The sequence below is a fragment of the Balaenoptera ricei genome, chromosome 2 (genome assembly GCF_028023285.1).
Source record: "Balaenoptera ricei isolate mBalRic1 chromosome 2, mBalRic1.hap2, whole genome shotgun sequence".
Taxonomy (NCBI): Eukaryota; Metazoa; Chordata; class Mammalia; order Artiodactyla; family Balaenopteridae; genus Balaenoptera; species Balaenoptera ricei.
Genome location: NC_082640.1, coordinates 76,975,134 through 76,998,082, shown reverse-complemented (window position 1 = coordinate 76,998,082; position 22,949 = coordinate 76,975,134). Strand labels below are relative to the sequence as shown.

The following is a 22,949-nucleotide window of genomic DNA, read 5'->3' as shown; positions in this document are numbered from 1 at the left end:
TGATGGTACCCCTATGACCAATTCCTTATTGATGGACATGACGGTGTTTCCAACTTTTCACTACTACTGCAGTAAACACTGCCTTGGTGTGCTAGGGCTGCCTTAATTAAGTACCGCAGACTGGGTGGCTTACCAGCAGAAATTTACTGCCTTACCACTGCAGAGGCTGGAAGTCCAATATGCAGATGTTGGCAGGAATGGTTTCCTCTGAGGGCTGTGAGGACCTGTTCCAAGCCCTTGGCTTGCAGGTGGCTGACTCTTCACCTCATCTTCTCCTTCTCTGTGTGTTGATTGATCTGTGTCCAAATCTCGTTTTATCAGGATACCACTTGTACTGGATTAGGGCCCTCACTAACGACCCCATTTTAACTTGATTACCTCTGTAAAGACCCTGTTTCCAAGTAAGGTGCTAGGGGTTAGGACTTCAACATACCTTCTCTTGTGGCAGTGGACACAATCCAAGCTGGACAGACGTCATGAAAGAACAAGGTGGTTCACTGATTCCTTTATTTATTTAGGAGGTAAGGGGAGGAGACATGGGGTGGGGGGCCAGCAGAGGAAAATTACCTACAGGAGAGGGTTGGGAAGGGTTTGCAGGGACTGAGCTAGAAAGCAGTAACACTGATTCTATAGTTGAAAAGGAGTAGTGCACAACTGTAAGTACCTGGTGTGAGTTTTGTAATAAATCCTATCTTATGAATAAGTACAGTGGAATACTACTTAGTACATTCATACATGTTTCTATCATCTTGAGATTTTTTATATATACAGTATATGATCTGTTTTTATAAATGTACAGCTTGAAAAAAAAGAGATCCTTCTTGTAATAGGTACAGCATTAAACACAAAAACCAACATGGGCCAGCCACATTCCAACTGAAGACCCAGAGAAAGCCTGGCCGACAGCCCAGCCTCAGCCCCTGCAGCCCAGCAAAGTGTAAACCAGCACCCACTGCACCTGTGGGCTCTGCGGGCCCTTGACATTTGCACGGGAAGTGCCTGCTCACGCCAAGCCCCACCTGCAGAGAGTGGGTCTTCCCTGAGGGAAGGTGGCCGAGGAATGTGTACGTCAGGTAATGAAAAGAGGGATGAAAGAAATGTGCTCTTCAACTAAAGGCACTTGTCAGTGGCCGCCTACAGCCATTCCCTGGGCCTGGTGAGTGAGCAGGTGCTATTTTGTTAGAGTCAGCAAGGTCTGAGTGGACCTCACCTGTCCTCTCACCGGGTTTAAATAGAATAAATAAATCTGAGTGGGTGCTTGGTTTGCCCTCCAGGGTTCCTATGAATAGGCTACCTTTTAGGATCATTTATGGAGTGACATTCCCTGTCCCCAGCCCAGCTTTTGGAGGTCCTCCATGGGCAAGATGCCAGAATAGCTCCAGGCCTTGCAGAAGCAATTGCTCACTATGGATCAGAAGGAGAGCCCCCAAATGTCCCCTCCCCTGTCTGTGCCTGAAGTTCCTCTGTCCTGTGCATCGGAGTCTCTGTGCGCCTCAGATCTTGGTCACGTAGTTGTTGGGGAACAGGCCCTGCTTGCCTCGTAGCCGCCCGGTCCACCAGCCAGAAGGATCTGCAGGGACACAGATGGTGGAGGTGATGGTGAGCAAGGCTTTCTGCCCAGGCCAGATGCACCCTGCTCCTGTGGGTGCATCCCACGGGCAAAGGGCTCCATCCATGTTCTTTCCCTTCTTAATTTTAATGAAAACTAGACATGCAGATGTGCCACTCAGGCCCCGTTCCAGAAGAACCCGCTGCCCAGATGTGAGGTTTTGCTGTCAGTCTCCAGCTCTCGGCCCTGTGGGATCTGCCCTGCCTTGGAGACATTGCTTCTCTCGGGGCCTAAGCCTTCCAGCCTCCCCTGCGAGCAGTCCCGGCTCTGGGGCAGCTGCTGGGCCGGCAGACTGTGAGGTCGCCTTGTGGTCAGATGGCTCTAATCCTGCTTCCCCCCTTTTCTTTCACAGTGGCTATTCCCCCACTGCATCTTTCACACTCCTCACTCCACCTCACAGCCTTTCTGGGAGAACTGATCTGCAACACTTCACCGTAATTACGTCCCAGCTTAATCCCAGTCCCTTCAGCAGTAATTTGGTATATATTTTTCTGTGATTATAAACACACACATTCATTTTAAACAGGCCATTCTATACCTTACTATTCTGCATCTTGCTTTTCAATACTCAATAATCTTTCCATGACTATCTCATTTTTTAAACAGCTGCATTGTATACCAAATTTTATATAACATTCCCTTACTGATGGACATTTGTTCCCCAATTTTTCATTGTTAATGCAATAAATGTCCATACATATGTCTGTATTATGTCCACGTGCAAGTAGTTCTATAGGATAGATTCTTGGATCAAAGAATATGCACCTTCTAGTATCCTTTGTAAGAAAATCTAATTTATTTTTTGTAATAGGTAATACTTTCATGTGTACTTGCAGAAGTACAAAAGGATAAACAGTGAAAACAGCTACCCAGATCCCTTCTTTGAGGGCAAGCAGTATTACCTATTTCTTGCACTTTCTTCCAGAGATATTTCATGTCTATAAAGGCATTTATTCAAACAAACAAACAAACGAAAAAACCTCTTTTGTACACAAGTGGTAGCATACTACATGTTCTGTACTTTTTAAACCTTAATAATACATACTACAAATCATTTCATATCTGTATATAAAGAGCTTCTGTATTCTATAGCTGCTTATATTCCACTGTTCATATCATTTGCCTATTTTTCTATTGGTTGCTGGTCTCTTATCTTGTTGATTAGGAGTTCTTTATATACTAGTGAATCTGTCACATGAGTTACAAATATCCCTCTTCCAATTTTTATGACATTTTAATATTTGAGCAGTTGAATCAGATGATGATTTTACAGCTTTTTAGTTTTCTATCACTTTTAGAAATCCTTTCCCACACTGACAGTAAAAGAAAACTCTTCTATACTTACTTCTAGGACTTTTATGTTTCTTTTACGCATGTAAATATTAATTTATTTGGGACTTATCTTGGGGGAAGGGGTTAATATATAAATCCAAAGTAATCATTTTGATACGGGGATTTTACAATTTTGAAGAATACTGTTAACTTTCCTTCCCAAAAGTCTATTCCAGCAGTAAATAGTGAAAGGAGGTACCTATTTCCCTGACTAACCAAAGATATTACACTCCACACTTTATTTGCAATGACAAAATCCAGAAAGTTCTGAAAATTAAGTTTTCTGAAACTCATTTCATGGGAAAGCTTGACCTGAACTGACATGGGCTTGTTTATGATGTCTCTTTCCACTGCATGTGAATGCTCTCAGGTTCCACGGCAGAAATACCGAGGCTGATCTAAGCTGTTTCCCTGGGACCCGCAAGGGGTGTTACATACTGTGAAAAAGCTCCCATCTCTGATTTCTGAAACTCAGTTAGCTTGAAGGATTTGGATTAGGGAATGTGAACTCTCACTTTTTTTTTTTTCTTTTGGCCTCATCTCGCAGCTTGCGGGATCTTAGTTCCCAGAGTAGGGATTGAACCTGGGGCCCGGGCAGTGAAAGCACCGACTCCTAACCACTCGACTGCCAGGGAAGTCCCTCTCATATTTTAATCTTTGCTGCTATCACAGATGAAATGCTTTGCTTTGCATTTCGCTGATGGTTAAGGAGGCTCTGCTGTGCACTGATTGCCTCAATAGCCTTTGTCCACTTTTGGGCCGGATTATTTGTATTATTTACATGGAGGAGCTATTTATATATGTAAAACATTTTTGCCTAGTCTGTTTTCCATAATTTAACTTTGTTCCCAGTGCTATTCACCATATAGGTTTTAATTTAGCCTTTTTATGAGGTTAAATCCCATATGGTTTTTGAGTTTGACATCTTCCATAGGAAGACTTTTCTCACCCAAAGATTAATATAATATTCTAGGTTTCCTTCTAAGACTTCTGTAATTTAATTATATAATTTTAGATCTTTAATTTATCTGATATTTATTTTGTGTATGAGGCAGAGATCAAACTTTATTTTCTTTTCAAAATGGAAAGTAATTGTCTATCCTTTCCCCTGATTTCAAATGCCACATTTATCATCTATTAAATACCTATGCACACAAGGGTCTGCTTCTGAATGCTATTCTATCCTTTGTATCTGTATGTCAATTCCTGCACTCACACCACACTGTTTAAATTACAGCAATAATTTATAGCATGTTTTGATAACTTTTAGGACTCTACATTTTACACAAATATATGTTTTAATTATATCCAGTACATGTTATTTCTAGAAAATTTTGAAAATACTGAGAAGTGAAAAGAAAGTAATACTTAAAGTTCAACACTTAAGGAGACCACTTTAACATTTTCTATTTTTAAACATTTTTTTTAGAAAACATTTTTCTATTCCATGTGTTTTATATTTTTACAGAAATGAGACTGTAGTCCACAGTCGCTAACCTAACTTTTTCCTTTTCTCCATGAACATTTTTCCATTTCAATAATGTATGTACTTTTGCATCATTATCTTTAACACAAAAATTTTTGCATCAAAGTTCACTGAATGGATATAGCAAAGCTTATTAAACTAATCCCCGTCACTGGATACTAGGTCATTTCCCATATTTTTGCTGAACAAAGCTGGTGATAAAAATTCTGTTTGTATTACTAAGAGTTTATTTCAATACTTTTTTTATTACAACTTTTGAAGGATACTAAATGACTTAAAATATTAACACCTGTAGAAAACCAGCTGGCTAAAGGAGATAAAAAGAGCACCCAGAGAACATTTAGAAGGAGGTTGGTCTGGGGACCTGGAGTTCTCCTGGGAGTGAGCCCAGGTGATTCCTAGAACTGCCCTTGGCTACCTCTTCCTGAAAGCTAGCCCTGCCATGAACCACTCTCCACTCAGGTTGTCCTTACTCTGCTCATACACCTTGGATGGCTCTACTCTGTCTTGACAACTTGTCTTGAGCCTGACACCCAGGGCCTCTAGGACCAGGCCACTCTGGCTTCATCTCATCCCCCATGACATCTCCTCAGGGATTCTGCACCTGGGTTGAGTGTCGGCTCATTTTCCTAAAAGGACCCACTCTTTCCAGCCTCCATGGCGCCTCTCTCTGTCAGTCTTCCTATCCCTCACCACAAATGCCATTTCCTTCATGGGGCTTTTTCTAACATCCTAAGTTAAGAGTTATCTTTGTTTTTTATGCTTCCATAAGGAATAATGTTTGATTATATGTATATTATATTCTAACTTACCTTCTTTACCAAATTAGTAACATATTCAGCCAAGCCCACAGACCACTTTTATAATGGATGTTACAAGTTGTCTCCCTGGCTTCCATTCCATCTACCTTCATTAGGAGGAGGCCATGAAATCTGGGTGGGAGAGGCCTAACTCCCGTTACCTCGGGCTGTCCCAGCCAGGTCTAACCCACTTGGGGTACAGCCTTTGCCTTGCTACAGAGATTGATTCAGGGATGGGCACATGACCAATTTGGTCCAATCTGAGGGAAACCTGGGACTTTTGTCCAATGGCTAAGAGAAGTTTCAGAGGTAAAGTGGATTTCGGAGATGGTTTGATCTGTTGGCCTGGAACTGATACAGCCTTTTTGCTACCGTGAGGAAAAACAGCCTGAGGAGGGAACAGATACAAAGAAGAGGGCAGAGCTGAAAGAAGTATTTTTTAAAAATGAAGCTGGAGTCTTGATCAGCCTGAAACCTGACCTACCTCTGCAAGTTTCAGTGAGAGGAGCCCACAAATTCCTTTCACGTTTATACTAGTTTTTATAGCAATATAACCATATGCTTTTTGGAGGCTGTCCCAGCCAGCCATGCACTTACCTTCTTTGATAATATCGATAATGTCATTGGCGTTGAAGCTGAGTTCGTCTGTGTCCTGAGCATCATAGGCATACAGAGCCTTGCACTGTGGCACCTGAGGCTTGGGCTTGGGCTGGGGCTTGGGTCTGCCCCCTGCTGGGGGAGGCCGGCTGGTTGTTTGTCTCCGGACCCTGTGGAAAGAGTGGAGGCAGGTGAGAAGGGACCCAACAGGAGGCAGCAGCACCACATGGTAGTTTGGAGCATGGGGCCAGCACTGGCCAGCTCAAGTTCAAGTCCAGCCCTATCCTTAGAAGGACATGTCACTTCCTAAACTTTCTCAGAGAGTAAAACACCCTCCCTGACAAGGTCATTGCAAAAGCATGTAGCTAGCTCTTCATAAACATTAGCCTCTGTTGCTGTGTCCCCAGCATAGAAGGAAATGTGGAAAAGACACACATTCCTACCAAGGTTTATAAAACATATTTATACATCTAAATGATAATAAAACAAATAGTCATGTATCTATCCCCCTCCCTCAACTGTGGAAACAGAACTTTGCCATAGACGCCTGCAGGTGCCTCTCCTCAACTACAATCCCTCCCAGAATGAACCCCTAGCTTGCATTTTGTATTAATAATTCTGCTTTGTAGTTTTACCACGCACATAAGTATCCCTAAATGATACTTGTAGTTTGTCTGTTTTTTAACTATATGAAGTGAATCACATGCTGCTATCACTTGCTCCATTTTTTTTTCCAGCCGCACTTCATGGCTTTTGGGATCTTAGTTCCCTGACCAGGGATTGAACCTGGGCCACGGCACTGAAAGCACCGAGTCCTAACCACTGGACCGCCAGGGAATCCCCTCACTCGCTCCATTTTTGAGATGAACACTGTTGATGCATGTAGTTTGATTCATTCATTCTCACTGCTTTATACTTACTATTCCATTGCATGAATATGTCACAATTTACTTATCTAGTCCATTGTTGATGGTTACTTGGGATGATTCCAATTTCATTACAAAGAAATGCTGCTATGAATGTTCTTGTGCAAAAGTTTATCCAAAGTAATTTCTCAACATCAGCACTACTGACACTTTGGGCGGATAGATAATCCTTTGCTGCGGGGGCTGTCCTGTGTACTGTAGGGTGTTAAGCAACACCCCTCGCCTTTACCCCTGGCACGCCAGTAGCACCTCCTCTCCCTGGTCATGATCATCAAAAATATCTCCAGCTTCAGACCCTAACCAGGTCTTGTAGCTTTAAATGTATTCTTTCTACAAACTGTGCAGCCTCCGGTCACCATTCATACACTGTCTCAAAGGCATGTAACTCTAGGTTGGTCCTAGTTAGTGAGATCTTTAAACATATCTGGAACAACCATTTATTAAATATGTTCATGAAAAGCATTTAGAGAATGCATTTAGGAAATAGAAATATAGCCAACAGTCCCCCCTCCCCCTTAGCTTAAGGACTAACCAAAGTGAAGCCTACATTCATTCGCTTACGAAAGAAACTTAAGATTTCTTCTAAGAGGGCCTGGGCTGAGCTCAACATTGTGGCGCTGGCTGGGCCTGTTAACACCTGTGGGAGGAGGGAGGAAAAGGGAGGGTATTTCCTGGGGCTTGAGTTCTGGAAACAGCACACCCAGTTTCGAGCTGTGCTCTAAGGAGGTCAGAGCCTCGCTGTCCTTGTCGAGGTCCTGTGATAATAGATGCTGCTGGCTGCTGAGCAAGTCGGATCACGAGGGGGTTGGCTGGGGGTGAGGGGTTACTGGCTGCTAGCTGTCCCCAGCAGGGGCGGGGGGTTCCCTGAGTAGGAGGGAGCAAACCCCAAGGTAACTCAGGCTCCACTCTTCTCAGATCAACCCCGTCCCCACCTTCCCACCCCCACCAGACGCTTTCTTTCATCGAAGAGGAAAGGCGTTGTATAGATCATTAGCATGACATCATTTCCTTCCTAGTCTATTGGAAATCCCCATTCCCTGCTTGGGAAGTGCTTGCTTCTCTGAAAGCTGGCTGGACAAGCAGGTTTTTAATTAAGCAACCTATATATTAGGGATGTGTCAGCATTTGGTTAATAAGAGCCATTAGCCTGGATACCAGAAGTCATCTGATTTCCCAGTAACAAGGAATGGAGGGGCTGGGGCTGTGGTGTGTGCATTACAACACCCTGGGAGGGAGGAAGCCTCCACTCTGGCAGTTCCAGGAAACAGGGTTGGGAGGGTACGTGCACATATGCACACGTGTGTGTGCAGGCTTACGTGTGTGCACACACATCCGCTCACCAAATATTCATAGATGAAGAGTTGGCCTCTCTTATGTCCAGGGGAGAATACAGGTTGATGGGGTGTCTGGAGCCCAAGAGTATTTGGACTTAGGTGCATTCTCTGGGCAGGGGGGCCTCTTAGGATGGAGGCAAAGCTGGATGACCCTCTGGAAAGAGGGGCCATCCTGCCTGCAGCCTTCCCGGGAGTCTCCCCGCTCGCTCCTCTGCCCATCTGCCTCCATCTTTGATGGAGGTCACCCAGTTCCTCCCCCTTCATGTCTTTCCTGCCAGTTGCTTCCTTTCGAGGCTCCCTGAACATCACCCCAGCTCAGCATTTATTAGTTTACCTCACCCTCCACTGAAAATCCTTCCAACAGCTTCTCTCTGCTCTTGGCCTACGAAGTCCCTGTCAGGTGTGGCCCTGCTGGCTCCCAGCCTCCCATCCTGCTGCAGGCCACACTGGCATCTTCCTACCTCTCTTCATGGAAGTCTGACCCCTGGTTGGGGTTAGGACCCCGTCCACTACTCCTAGCCTACATCATATTTGCTGGTGACAAGTATACTTTCCCCCTAAGATCAGGAACAAAACACAGGTGTTAGCTCACCACTTCTGTTCAATACCCACTGGAAGCTCTAGCCAGAGGCATTAGTCAAGAAAAATAAAAGTCATACAGATTAGAAAAGAAGTGAAAATACCTCTATTTGCAGACGAGATGATCTTGCACATAGAAAATCCTAAGGAATACACTAAAAAAAAAAACTATTAGAATAAAAAGATTCAGCAAGATTATAGAACACAAGATCAATGTATAAAAATTATCTGGGGACTTCCCTGGTGGCGCGGTGGTTAAGAATCCACCTGCCAGTGCAGGGGACACGGGTTCTATCCCTGGTCCAAGAAGATCCCACATGCTGCGGAGAAACTAAGCCTGTGCACCACAACTACTGAGCCCACACACCGCAACTACTCAAGTCCACGTGCTCTAGGGCCCGCATGCTGCAACTACTGAGCCTGTGTGCTGCAACTACTGAAGCCTGCGTGCCTAGAGCCCATGCTCCACAACAAAGAGAAGCCAGTGCAATGAGAAGCCCGCGCACCACAACCAAGAGTAGCCTCCACTCGCTGCAACTAGAGAAAGCCCATGTGCAGCAACGAAGACCCAACACAGCCAAAATATAAATAATAAAAAAAAATCAGCTCTATTTCTATGCACTAGCAATGAACAATTCAGAAATGCAATTGAGAAAACAATTTCATTTACAATACACAAAAAGAATATAATACTTAGGAGTAAACTTAACAAAAGAAGGATGATCCTATTTATATGAAATGTCCGGAAAAGGCTTATCTATACTGACAGAAAGTAGATTAGTGGTTGCCTAGGGCCGGGGGATGGGGGAATGACTGCTAAGGGGAAGAAGGGTTCTTTTCGGGATAACGAAAATCTTCCTAAGTTAGATTATGATGATGGTTGCACAACTCTGTGACTACACTAAAAGCTGTTGAATCGTACTTTTTTTTGGCCACGCCATGAAGCATGTGGGATCTTAGTTCCCCGACACGGGATCGAACCCTTGCCCCCTGCAGTGGAAGTGCAGAGCCTTAACCACTGGACCATGAGGGAAGTCCCTGTTGAATTGTATTGTACTTTGAATGGGTTGATTTTATGGTATGTAAATTATATCTCAAAAAACCTGCCTTAAAAAAAAAGAAAGTAAATTGCATGGGCCTCTTTGGGCTCTGAAGCGCACTCCTGATACCCAGAGTGAGCTCAGCCAGCTTGTACTACAGCAAGCAGCTGCTGAGTGTCCCACCCAGGATCCGGGACACAGTGGAGGAGAGGATGGAGGTGAGGGGACCATTTAAACACCTGTGTGAACACGGCCACTTCATGGTCTTTGATCCTAAGGCATCAGAGCCTACTTCCTCAGTAAAACCAATCAAAGTAAAACCTCAGGGATTACTGGGGGATTTGGGTTCCCGTGTACAGTAAACTCTTGGCAACAGTTGGCGTGATTGTCCCTGGACAACTGCTACCATGCAGTGTAAAGGCATCTGGTCATTTATCCCTTGGCTGAATGGGGCTCACCGCACTCCACAGTTGGGAGAGGGGAGATTCCAGGTAGCTTTGAGATGGGGCGTTGTTTGCTGGGGGGCAGAGTGTGGACTGGGGGACTGTGTGTGATGGGGAATGGACGTGGAGGTGGAGAAGAGCTCTGCATTCTGCATCCGGAAAGGGGCTGCTTAGGCAATCCCGAGGTAACCACTGTCTGGCTTTTTCCTTTTTAAATGTCCTCTGTAACCAGGAAAGGGCACAACTGCTCCAGTAGGGCAGCACCTTCGCAAAGTGAGCCAGTTACAGCAAAGCCCTCCTTCTCACTCGTCACTCCTGCCTCATTCTCACATCTAAGCATGTCCTCACTCTTCTTGTGTTGACAGATGGGGTGTGGTCTGGGAACCCCTGCCTGGAGCTCTGGGCAAGGTACTGTGCTGGGCATTTTCAGATGTTGCCTCATTGAACCTCACAACAGTTCCCGCGAAACGACTGACCTAGGTTCCTGGAACTTCCTGCTGGCTTCATCAGTGGATGGCACGACGCATATGCAGCAGGCTCCCAGAGCTCCAGCCACACGACCTTTCTGGCCCCATGGTCTGGCCATGCTCCCCACCCCGTAACCACCGCTGCTAACTCCTGCTCAGCCTTTGGGTCTTGTTTCACCCCGGGCAGCATCCTCTGGTAGCCTGCACCTGCTCAGAGCAGGGGGTCAATGCAGTGGGACCGGGGCCTGTACCAGCTGACTCCCTGGCAGGGCAGTAGATTCCATGGGGGCGGCTGTTCTCACCACTGTGGACCCTGGACCTGGCGCCGGGCCCAGGAAGACTGTGTGGCCTCAACCTGCATGTTCTGAGGGAGTAGCAGAAGGGACAGTGGCTTAAGAGTCAGAGTCAGTGCACTGGGTTTGAGGCCCAGTTCTGACACCGGCTGGCATGTGACTCGGGGCCATCACTTCACCTCTTTAGGGATCAGTGTCTTCACGGGGTAAAAAGAGGGAATTCCGGCAATGGCCCAGGCCCTTCTTCTAATTCTAAGAAGGCTTTACAGCGTGCTCTCAACAAGATCCCTACGGTCAGATGTACCATGGAACACAGGAAGCCTGCCCCGATGGGGCGATCACTCTCTCCATTCACCACACTGTGGATCTGGAAAGCACCACAGAAATCAGTCTGCGAGAACAGCCATTTTCCCAGCTCTGTTCCACAGACGCAGCCTTCAACCCAGACAATCTCCTTCCACCACTAGGTGGCGATCCTGTGCAGTCAATAATGAGGAGAGAGGCTGGCTTTCTACCAGCTGCCAGAAATTATCAAGGTCTTTTAGGTGCTGGTTGACTCCACTTACAGCCACGAAAAAGGGATTGAGATTTTCTTACACAGCAAACAAGACCCCTGTGCCCAGGGAGCAGGAACTGGCTCAGCCCAGCCTGTGAGAGAGGCTTGTTACGCTTTCAGGAGTTTTGTGGTCAGTTGTTAAAGAGAGTCATTATTAAACATGCAATCGAACACATTTAACTGAATAAATTATATTAAAAGCAAAGGCAACAAATACTCATAATCTGACCCTACCTAATTATCTTACCGCATTTTACATCTCTCCACGCTCTTGAAGTTATTAACGTCTGCTGCCTACCTGTGGTGGGAACACCGTAGGACAGTGGGAGACTGTACATCTCCCCCCAGCTCTGGGACCAGGGGAAGTCACCTTGGTAGCTTGAAATCGGCCACAGTGAGCAGAAACTGACAAATGTTACAGCTGCCGCCTTTTCATCCCCAGAGAGCTAGTCGTTCACAGCACACCACTCACTATCCCTCCACTACCCTCATGATAACTCACTTTCACTCATTTAAAAGTGCTTTGCCTAGATTTATTTTGTAATGGATATGCAGGATTTAGATAATTTTGGTAGGGCTCACATTTTATGATATTTGTATTCCAAATAAACCTCACATGATTGAAAACTGTTATAAAAACAGCTATTTCATTGGGATAATGGGGGCAGGAGCAAGAATTTCAGACTCACAACGACAAAGTTACGTTTCCTATTGCCGCTGGTATATAGTTATAAAACTCTGCATCACAGAGCAAATCCAGTTGTTTCATTATATGCAACTCTGGCACAGTGTAATTTAGTTTTCCTGTTACCATGTGACCCATCATTTCAGGGTAATCTGTACGGTTGGCCCTTCACATCCATGGGTTCTGCATCCCAGATACAGATTCAACCAACTGAGATTGGAAAATATTCAGAAAAAAAATTCCGGAAAGCTCCAAAAAGCAAAACTAGAATTTGCTGGGCAGGGCAACTATTTACATAACATTTACATTGTATTCAGTATTATAAGTAACCTAGAGATGATTTATAGTACACAGGAGGATGTGCATAGGTTATATGCAAATACCATGTCAAATACTGTGCCATATTATATAAGGGACTTGAACATGAACGGGTTTTTGTATCTGGCGTGTGTGTGTGTGTGTGTGTGTGTGTGTGTGTGTGAACCAGTCCCCCGTGGATACCAAGGGATTGTACACACTTACCACTTTATTGTGTCTATTCTTCATTAAGAAAAGAAACACATGAAGAAGCTCGGCTACAGCACCTTGCTTTTACAGCAGGTCTTTTTCTGAGTAGGGAATTAAACATCCAATGCAGTCACATTATAACCCACACCACAAAGTTTCCTGAGTAATCAAGCACATTATACCCAGTTTGCTTTGTGAAAACCTGCACTGCTAGAGAAGCCCTGTTTTAGTGCCTGGGAAGACCAAGTGGTGCCTTTGCCCTGAGACATCAGGATGCCGACCGACCTCTGAGCCACAAGAGGCCAGAAGCCCACAAGAACACAAAACGCCAAGTGACGTCAATGACAACAAAGCGCTGTAAAGTCAGGGATTGTTCATTCGCTCTGCTCCTGGGATGTAGGTTGTTATAGTGATTGGAGCAAAGGAGGTTTAACTAGAAAAAGACTGTGGAATAGTAAAGCAGGAGAAGGAGTTTTGGACTTTATTTAGTTATTGAAATGCAGCTAGTGTCTGTTGCAATACTACCTCTCAGCTCTCTGTTCTGCTGTTGCCCTGAGCCCACAGAGAGCAGCATGGCTATTAGATGTGTGTGTCAGGGAAGTGGGACGGGGAGAGGGTGTCTCCCTGACTCGTCCCCTTGTCTTGGCTTCGCTAGGCTGCCCATTCTGCCCCCATTAAAGCCAGCAATGCCTGAAGCTTAGCCCCTCATGGAGTCTAGAGCTCTATGCAGGCCAGAGGTTTGAGCTCTTGAGGGTAAAGCCACTGGGCCAGGGGACACCCACTTCTCAATCCTGGTAGAATATTACTATTTCCCTGCAAGACCAAACCACATGAATAACAGTCATAAAATAAATATAAATAAACTTTCAAGTTGCACTGTGCTTTATAGTTTACAAAGCCCTTATTTAATCTTCCTGAAACCCTGATTGGGTTTTAAATTTCTGATTATTAGCTCTATTATACAGTACAGGTGGGGAAACCAAGGTGTAGGAAGATTAAGTGACATACACGAGGGTGTCAGCTGGTAATCAGTGGAACAATCCATGTGGCCAGCACGTGGCACACAGAAGGCACATAGTTCAGTAAATATTCAATGCATGAATCAATGAAGGAAGGAACAAATGACCCGGGACTCATACCCAGTCCTTGCAAGTGTGAATCTGTGCTCTCTGCACATGGCCAGGCCACCTTCTGCGAACTCTGCAGTCTCCACACCTCTGGGACACCCGGGTGTGCCTCATCTATGACAGGGTGAGCTGGGATTAAGCTTTCAAATATCACGTCTTCGTTCTGCAGATGTGAAATTTATGTCTTGAAATTCCAAGAAGGAAAATAATGGCATTTTATTTCATTGGCTCTTTAAAATGTGCTCTGTTCCAAAAGGTTGAATCTATAAACATTACTGGAAATTTGGTAACGGATGCCAGGAATTCCTAAGCTTCGTGTCTGCCTGGGCCAGGATATGGCTGCTACTCCTGCAGATTATGGGTTAAGAAATATTGCTATTGGACACTTGTTGGAAATTTTAAGCTCCTTGAAAAATATGGCTCCATTAGGAGAATCCTTTCAAGAGACACACAGGCAGCATTTAAATTTTTCTATCGATCCTTCTTTTGTGGCATGGCCAGAAGCCCTACCGCTGAGCACTTTCAATATTTTCCTGTTTCTCCAACTTCTAGTTGGATTAATCTCTGGAGTATCTTGAAATTTCCTGAAGTTGTCCTCCCATGAAATGGACCACAGGTTTAAAAAGGCCCACAGAAAAAAACATTTCCAGTCTGGGTTTTAATGCCTCCAGTAATGAACTGGAGGTAGATTATGTACATCTCAGTTACAGGAGGGAAAATATAAAGCACACTTGGTTGGCAAATCAAGTGTTCCTATGAAGCCGGAGCAAAGGCTGATGAATGAACTATTTATATGGATTCTTGCTTTACCTGTTCTCTTTTCCTGAGACTCAGGAAGATCTTGAACCTGAATCAGACTGTTCAAAAGGTATGTTAAGGGACTACAAGGTTATTATGATTCCTTGTACATCTTAGTTTTCTTGGTCAATGATAATAATGACGATCACAACAAACATGGCATGGCAAGGGTAAAGAATCCAGTTGGGGTGGTAATTAATTTAGCGAAGGCTTCATGTTCTCTCCAAAAGCAAAAACAAAAAAACCCAAAAAACATAAAACCCAAACTGACTGAACCCAAAATAAACTGACAAAGACGTTCCTGAATTAACTTGAGGTGCTAATTACACCATTTGATTTTATCCACATTGCATGATCCAAAAGAGATGACTGCTTATGCTAAATATGTCTATAAAGAAAAGTGCATTGGTGGTGGGAGAGGGAAAGGAAAGATGAACCCAAGAGTTGAAAGTCCAAGGAGACTTGGTGGTAATCTCCCTTTTATAGGTTGGTAAATTCAAGGGCACTGTTTGGGACTGTAATGTAAACAGGAACTCTCGTCTTTGTGGAAAGGTACAAGCTCGGGACCCCAAAGGTCCCTGTTTGCTCCAGCAACGTCCCACGGAACAAATGCAATTCATGTTTTCTCGGCAAAGAAGAACTGTTGAATGTAGGTAACCACGAGGCCCCTGAAATGCTTGTCTAAAGTCTCTGGCCACATTAGAAATTATTTTAACTTTGACTTTATGTGTTTTAGAAAATAAATACTAAGAAAAAGCTCAGCCTTTTGATCAGAGTATGATTTCTTAAGGAATATTTGCATTACAGCAGATTTAAGCGTACAAAGAGGAGGCTGGCTGGGATTCTTGTAGCTACAGGACTCAGTGTGCCTCATACGAGTTTTATACACAAGTTTTACATACAGGAAGGTCTTACTGCCTAGTAGATGGTTGTGAAGGTTCCCTCTCCTTCCAGCCTCACAGCCACTGCCAAAATAGCGTCACGTATGCCTGATCTTTAGGCCTAAAGGTGGCAAAGGGTGTGATAAGACTTAAATAGGGAACAGCGCAGCTGAGGGCTGGAAGGGAGCAGCCTCGGTTAAGACACAATGTTCCTAAATTGCCTGCTTTTTGGCTGACAGATGCTCCCAGCTGGCTGGTGTGCAAGTCTGTAACTTGCAAAGCAGGCTGGAAAGATGGTTTTGCTTGCCAAAACCAAAGCAAGTAGGAAGCTAGCAGACAGAGCTAAGAGATCTGGTGCATTTTGCTGACTGGTTTTAATCCCCTGCCTACTTCGGGAAATCAAACTGGGCCCAGGAAGTCTTGTTTGATTATTTTAGTCTCTTCCGTCCACTTGAATAGCATAGGCCTGGGTTATGGAGTAAAGGCTCCAGTTGCCTCCACAGCGCCCTTCCGATTCACCTTTATACAGAAACTCCCCTGGTTTCATCAAAATGACGTGACAAGTGGTTTTCAAAATGTGGTCCCTGGATCAGCGGCATCACCATCATTTCAGAACTTGGTAGAAATGTAAATGCGTGGCCCCTCCCCTGGTCCTACTGAATCAGAAATACTAGAAGTGGGCCAGGAGGTTCTCCAGGTGACTCTGGTGTACATTAAAGTATGAGAACCATCTCTTTAGACCAAGCCAATCAGGTAAACCATGATCATTAGAACTGGTGGGATAGAGCTACTTATGCAAGAGTTGGGGGAGCACGGAGAGAGATCTAATAGAAAGTGGCAGCCACTCTCCTGATGGCCATTTGTACAAAACCAAGGTGCTTTCCTCTCTGTAGCCCAAATGAGGTAAGACTTGCTAGGGGAAAAGGAACACCAGGAAAGAAGCTGGTGACGTCTGGAAAAGTCCCTAAGAGCTCTGCGGTCTTTGATAAGGCCTGGAGGTGAATGGGTGTCTGCCCACCCAGAGGAAGGAGCTGTTGCCTCTCACCCAGCACCACCCTGTTCTGTACACAAGTCTCCTGATCACACTTGAAAGTTCTTTATTATTCTATAGATACGGTGAGAATAGAAAATGGAGGTGGGCAGGAGGGAGGTGAAGAGTGGGCTGCAGTAACCCCACGATCGGGTTCGGCAGAGAGAACTACCGAGAATCATGCAGAGTCGGAAGATTCCTCAAAAGTCATTAGCCCAGGGCTTCCCTGGTGGCGCAGTGGTTGAGAATCTGCCTGCCAATGCAGGGGACGCGGGTTCGAGCCCTGGTCTGGGAAGATCCCACATGCCGCGGAGCAACAGAGCCCATGAGCCACAACTACTGAGCCTGCGCGTCTGGAGCCTGTGCTCCACAACAAGAGAGGCCGCGATAGTGAGAGGCCCGCGCACCGCGATGAAGAGTGGCCCCCACTCGCCACAGCTAGAGAAAGCCCTCGCACAGAAACGAAGACCCAACACGGCCAAAAATAAATTAAAAAAAAAAAAAAAAAAAAAAGTCACTAGTGCAGCCACCATGAGATAATGATTGCTTCATCACCACCATCATCGTCATCGAGCTACAGCTGGCCGAGTAGCCTCCCACATGCCTGGAACCATGGTAGGTGTTTTATGTAGATTTTCTCTAGTCCCCCCCCACCCCCCACCCAGCAACCCTGCAAGCTTGGTGGTATTACCTCAGTGTACAGATAAGCAAAATGAAACTCAGAGAGGGTTAGGAGCAGGTCCAGTATTAGACAGGTAACAGGGGCTGACACAGGATTCTCATCCTTATCTGGTATGTGACACCATCACTCTATAATACTCCAGCCTGGTGATTTCCATCCAGCCTGTGCCTGAATACTTCCAGGGACAAGGTGCTCCTTACATCCTAGGGTAGTTCACCTTTGGGCTACTGGAATGTTCTTTTGTTTACTGGTGCCAAAATCTACCCCCTGGCAGAGTTCACTCACTTGTCTTGAAGTTGGCCCTAATCACATGCCTGGTGACTCCACAGGACCCAGCAAACCCCCTTCCTACACGGATAACTCTGAATATCTACACAGAGTTCCAGGAATCTTTACTTCCTCCAACTAAAAAGCCTTGGTTTCTTTTCTTCCCCTCTTCATTTTCTGTTATAGAAAGGGAGAGAGGGTCTCATTTTAAAGCCCTGAAGATTTGTCTTCATAACCAAACATCTGCATCTCATAGAATGCTGGGATGGTATTCTTTATGTATCTAATGACTCTTTGCGCTGTTGTGTTTACGCAACTTCAGGCACAGACATAAATCGAAACCCCCATTATTTCTCAACCATCCCAGAGAGCAAAAAAGGTCACAGAGTGATCAGATCTCAGGGTGGAAGGGGGCCCCTCTTCTGATGTTTCCGAGATAAGGCCTCTCTGGAGAATGAGGTGTGTGGGATCAACTTGGCTGTACTTTTAGAAAATGCCAACCGAGGGCCTCACAGCCTTGGGGCGGGATGACAACACACGTGGGTGGAAAACTGACCTTGAGAATCATGCGTGGATGGCCCCCCAAATCCTCGAGCCTTAGTGTGGCTGGTGGAGATGGAGGTCGTGAGTTTCACCCATGGGAGGTGGGGCTCTTACCCTGCAGCACCCTGGTCTGGGACCTTGAGGAAATCCAAGCTCTCCGGCGTCTGTGACACTCGGTCTGAGCCAACGGACTGTTGTCGTGGTAAGGGTGGGCGAGCCATAGAAGGGCACAGGCTCTTCTGAGTTGACCTCTGGTTTCCAGCAGCGTGGGGATGCGGCACAAACTGGTTTTTAATGACTCCATTCTGATGGTAGCCTAGGAAGTGGGAAAGAGGAGAAAACAAAGCGGAAAATTTCTGATCCCACGCTAAAGGCTCTCCAAATTTTTTTCCGCCCGTCAGCCATGAGTGAGTTACTTAGCTTTGCCAGGCCTCAGTTTCCCCTTCTGAAATAAGGGAGGGCATAACTGCTCATATTTTGCGAGGAATAGAGCCCAAGACATTGTACACTGCCCGGCCAGTGCCTGGAACATAGCGGACGCTCATGCATGCTTGTTGATCCCGACTTTAGAACCACCAGATGTTCAGGGTTCCGAAGCCAATGGTCAGAGAAAGGTAAGCCTGCAACTAGTTGGGAGGCACATTCTTGGGTCTAAGAAAAATGATGACGTTGTGATTCAAGAGGGCTGGCAGGCAGCTGTTTGAACAGCTGGACATCCATTTTCAAGGGGTCAGTCCAGGGTGTCCTCTGCAGGAGGCTGCTGCGGGAGGTGAAGGGAGCACTCCACACAGGCAGGGGAGATGTGGCCGCTGGTTGGATTAATCTGGAGAGAGCAAGCTGTCTTAGCCAAACTGTTCCTGGTCAAGATCACATTATCTGGTAAGTAACAGACTCTGGTGCTGGGCTCCAAACCGTGCGCCTTGGCTGAAAGCGGCACTGTCATTCCAAGCTATGTATGAAGAAGCCCTTATCTCTTCTCCCACCGACAGATTTGGGGAAGAGTGAAGGGGAACAAGGCTCCCGAAGGCATGCTTTTGGTGAACCCACCATAAAGCAAACCTCTTCCATCCGAATTAAGAGAAGAACCCTTTGGTACCAGTGGGATGACCCTTAGATTATAAGGCGACTCGGGGTTCAGGTTTGGCTCTGCCTCTGATAGCTGTGTTGACCTTGAGCGAGATACTTGACCTTTCAGAGTGTCAATTTCTTCATGAAAGAAACAAGGAGCTTGGTGAGACCCCACTTGCTGCCAAGGTTGCCAAGGACAGCAGAAGGGCATCCAGAGTGGGACGTGTTCTAGGGCCATGATACTCAAAAGGGGTCCCATAGGTGGACTGCCCCATGCTGCTCGTGACCCACCCACCATCAGTAAGCTCAGAAATTAAGAGCAAGCATTTAGAAGCGTTCACAGCAGTTTCACAGACATATTTCATGTCTGTTGAATCTAATAAGAAATTTTGGCTTATATTTTGAATGCTTTTAAATTTCCATTCTTCTAGTAACTTTTATTATATCTTACAAAAGTATAGTTTGTGATGGATTAAAAATTAAGTAAAAAAACCCACAAAAACCCAAAACAAAACAAAAAAAAACCCCAAGCCCTTGATCCTTCAACATAGATAGTATGAGAAGTACTGAGGTAAGGGATTGGGGTCCAATTGCCTCATTTTATTGGTGAAGAAACTGTCACATACAGAGGTTGAGAGCTGTGCTCAAGGTCAGGTATTTGGTCTGAGCCGACTGTGGCCAACACAGCTGAGGCAAATGAGCTTTCCAGGTGGTCTGGCCAGGATTTTGCACGGGCGGCTGGCGCATAAGTAGTAACAAAATACTACACTGGTTCTCTTAGGTTCTTTTGTGCTTGGATTTTCTTCAAGGATAAAGGCAGAGGGGAGGAAAGACAGCTGGGCCAGGCAGGATGGGGACTCCAAAAGAGATGAGAATTAGTTTCTCACTGATAGGCATGGTTGTCCATACTTTAGCATGCAACTGTGAGATTCCAGAGCAGGAAACAAAAGAAATGCTTTTTACTGCTTATTTTGGACACTGCTACAAATAAATTCCCTTGTCTGGGATGATCTGAGTCAAGTGTGGTCCCAAGATGACCCTTTTCAGACCTACAATCCTAAACCTATTAACATCAAACATTCTGGGGACAGTTTCTTATTAACTGAATTGTGAGTGATGGAAAAACATTTTGTGAGTTTTGAGAATACTCTTCCAACACTAAACAGATTTATTTAAGGGCAAAACCTCTTACATTTATTTGGGTTTGGATTTTGACTTGCATGCTATATTTTTATCATTTAAAAAAATGAGAAAAATGAAACATAAGATCTAAAACTTTTTCTGAATCAATTTTGTATTCTCTCAGATATTACTTTATTTCTTGGAGCAGTTCTCCTAGATTCTATCTGATTAAGAAAAGACTTTCTATTTATTCACTCAGCTGTTAACTAGTTGCAAAGTATTGTCGTGGTATTTGCCTGGAGCTGAGTAGTGCTGGGGTTATACCTTGCAAACTCCAATTTCCATAGAGGCAGTGTCCTACAACTTAAAAGCCGACGACATTCTGGTTGTCATGGACAAGGGGCTCTATTTCCTCTTACTGATGTACAAAGCCTTTCCTAAGGGAGGTAACATTGCCAGGTAAGGAAATGCAGATCGCTAACTCAGCCACAGTGCACTCTCACTAGCTCATACATACCTTCCCTGGATTTCGGGGTCACAGGTAGGGCCATTGTGTTGGGAGGAGTACATCTGGCACTGAAATGGCTCACGGCTGGCTCATATGTGGGCACTTATTGGCTAATGCGTTTCTTCCTCAAGGTATTTTACACATCTGGGTCTAGCCTATGGCGCGTGCTTGGCTTACCTGGTGGCGGAGGGGCAGCTCTCATTGGGTAGTTGGCATTGTGAGTCCCACTGGAATAACCTCTGCTTTGAATGGTGTTTCTTCGGGTAGGACCTGAAATAAACCCGCAAGACAAAGTTAAAATCGGTGCTACTGACTGGTTTTATGGCTCCCGATGGTTTTTTGCTCATGGAAAACTTTTGAGAAGTTTGGAACGCAGGTCTCCGTCGGATCTGCAGGAGACTGGTTGCAGTGGAGACGGCTGTTTGAGGGAAGAATTGTCCTGGCAGCTACTGGATGGGAGGGGCTGGAGGACATGTGATGGAGGGAGGGATTTGAAATGTCAGAGCCAATAGCTTTACAAAGAGGTATTAATAAGCTTACAAAGGGGTTTCTATTGTTGTAGACTTTGCAAAGAGACAGAGGAGACATCTGAATGTTCGCACTCATGTTCTGACCACAGCACCAGAGAAGCCGAGGCTGTGTTTGCTGCATATCATGGTCACTGGCGTGAAGGACACTGCAGCTCCAGCACCTCTGCTTTCATCCAGAGCCTTTCTCGCCAGAGTTTGCGTTCTACAGTCTTCAAAGTAAACACAGAGACCCTGAAGGGCAGAAGCAGACTGATACCCTGGACACAGACGTGCAAGTGTTAGAAAACAAGCAGGGCCAAATGGAGCTTCATGTGGGCCAGAATTAGGGCTGGGGCGGCAGGGCCACTGGGGGCCAGACGAGATCTCTGCAGAGACCATGTGTTGGAAAGGAACACAGTAAACAAGGTCTCGAGTGGGACATGAAGGAGCTTCAGCACATGAAGCTGATTAAAGCAGCTGGAAGAGGGGTGCAGAGGGAATTCCTAGTAAAGAGAAGAGCAGGAAGTGATAAGGCATGACAGCATAACGCAGAGGAGCTGGGTCTCAGGTCCTGGGGCAAGGGGAGGAGGCCAGGTTAGGGTGTCCCCCTTCCTGCCCCCTTGTCCCCATGAAGATAAAACACCGTATTAGACAACGTTTCACTCTGAGGCCTGCTGAGCATTGCTCATACACATCTTGCTGGTTATCTACAGCTCTCCTTCGCTGTGCTCTGTGCCCTGGGTTCTGAGCCCAATGGAGTGCTAGGCCTCTGCATTCCAGTTGGGTTTGGTCAGTGGGAGGCACCGGCAGGAGACTGGGGTGCCAGAGGAGAGAGGGGCTGGGGTATCTCCTCCTTTTTTTCCCCAAATTGAAGTATAGTTGATTTATAGTTTCTGGTGTACAGCAAAGTGACTCTGATATATATACATTCTTTTTCAGATTCTTTTCTGGGGCCTCCTCTACCTATATCCTTAGGGGTAATAGTGGCATCCTGCTGTTCTTTGCCCGAGTCCCAACTTTGTTCCCTTAACCCTGCCAACACCCCTGCGAAGAGTCCTTTTATGTAAAAGTCTCTTAAAAAAATCCCACCTAAATGTGCTGTCTTCCACAAATACCAACTGATACACAGATATATACCAACATTTTCTGAGTGGCTATTTCTCTGTACTGTATTAGTGAGTTATATAGTACGTGCCAATGTGCACCTTGTAGACAGATGTCATAAAGGCCTATTTTATACCTGTCACACTCTTTTATTTTTGGCCATGTGCCTTGTGGGATCTTAGTTCCCCAACCAGGGATCGAGCCCAGGCCCCGGCACTGAAAGCACCAAGTCCTAATCACTGGACCACCAGGGAATTCCCGACCTGGCATGCTTTTCATCGACTGTACACATGGGCTGCATTCTGTAACGATATCTACATTATATGAGTACATAGCATATGTAATTACTCTATACTGTGTCTTATAAATATAATTTTATAAATATCATTTATAAATAGAAAAAGAATCAAAGGCCAGTAAAGGAGTCAGACTGTGCTGTGAGTTACTGCATGTATGTCTTCTAATGAAGCAATTTACAGTGAAGGAGGGTGGTATTAAATGTGATGCACACACAGTAACACAGCAAAACCTTGTAGGGAGCTGGTAAATATGGTCAGTTTCTTTCAAATTGACAGAAAAGGGCTTCCCTGGTGGTGCAGAGGTTAAGAATCTGCCTGCCAATGCAGGGGACACGGGTTCGAGCCTTGGTCCGGGAA

At 45.5% G+C, this 22,949-nt stretch overlaps 1 protein-coding gene across 1 annotated transcript in view; it reads right to left on the bottom strand.

The window, feature by feature from the left end:
* Nucleotides 1-493: 493 nt before the first annotated feature.
* MYO1E (myosin IE) overlaps nucleotides 494-22,949 on the bottom strand; it is a 201,092-nt gene continuing 178,636 nt past the window's right edge. The window contains exons 25-28 of the mRNA XM_059913157.1: nucleotides 20,858-20,950; nucleotides 18,097-18,298; nucleotides 5,825-5,994; nucleotides 494-1,570 (exon numbers count right to left, since the gene is read on the bottom strand). Of these exons, the coding sequence (XP_059769140.1) occupies nucleotides 1,494-1,570; nucleotides 5,825-5,994; nucleotides 18,097-18,298; nucleotides 20,858-20,950 (542 nt within the window). The 3' untranslated portion in view covers nucleotides 494-1,493. The remainder of the gene's footprint in view (nucleotides 1,571-5,824; nucleotides 5,995-18,096; nucleotides 18,299-20,857; nucleotides 20,951-22,949) is intronic.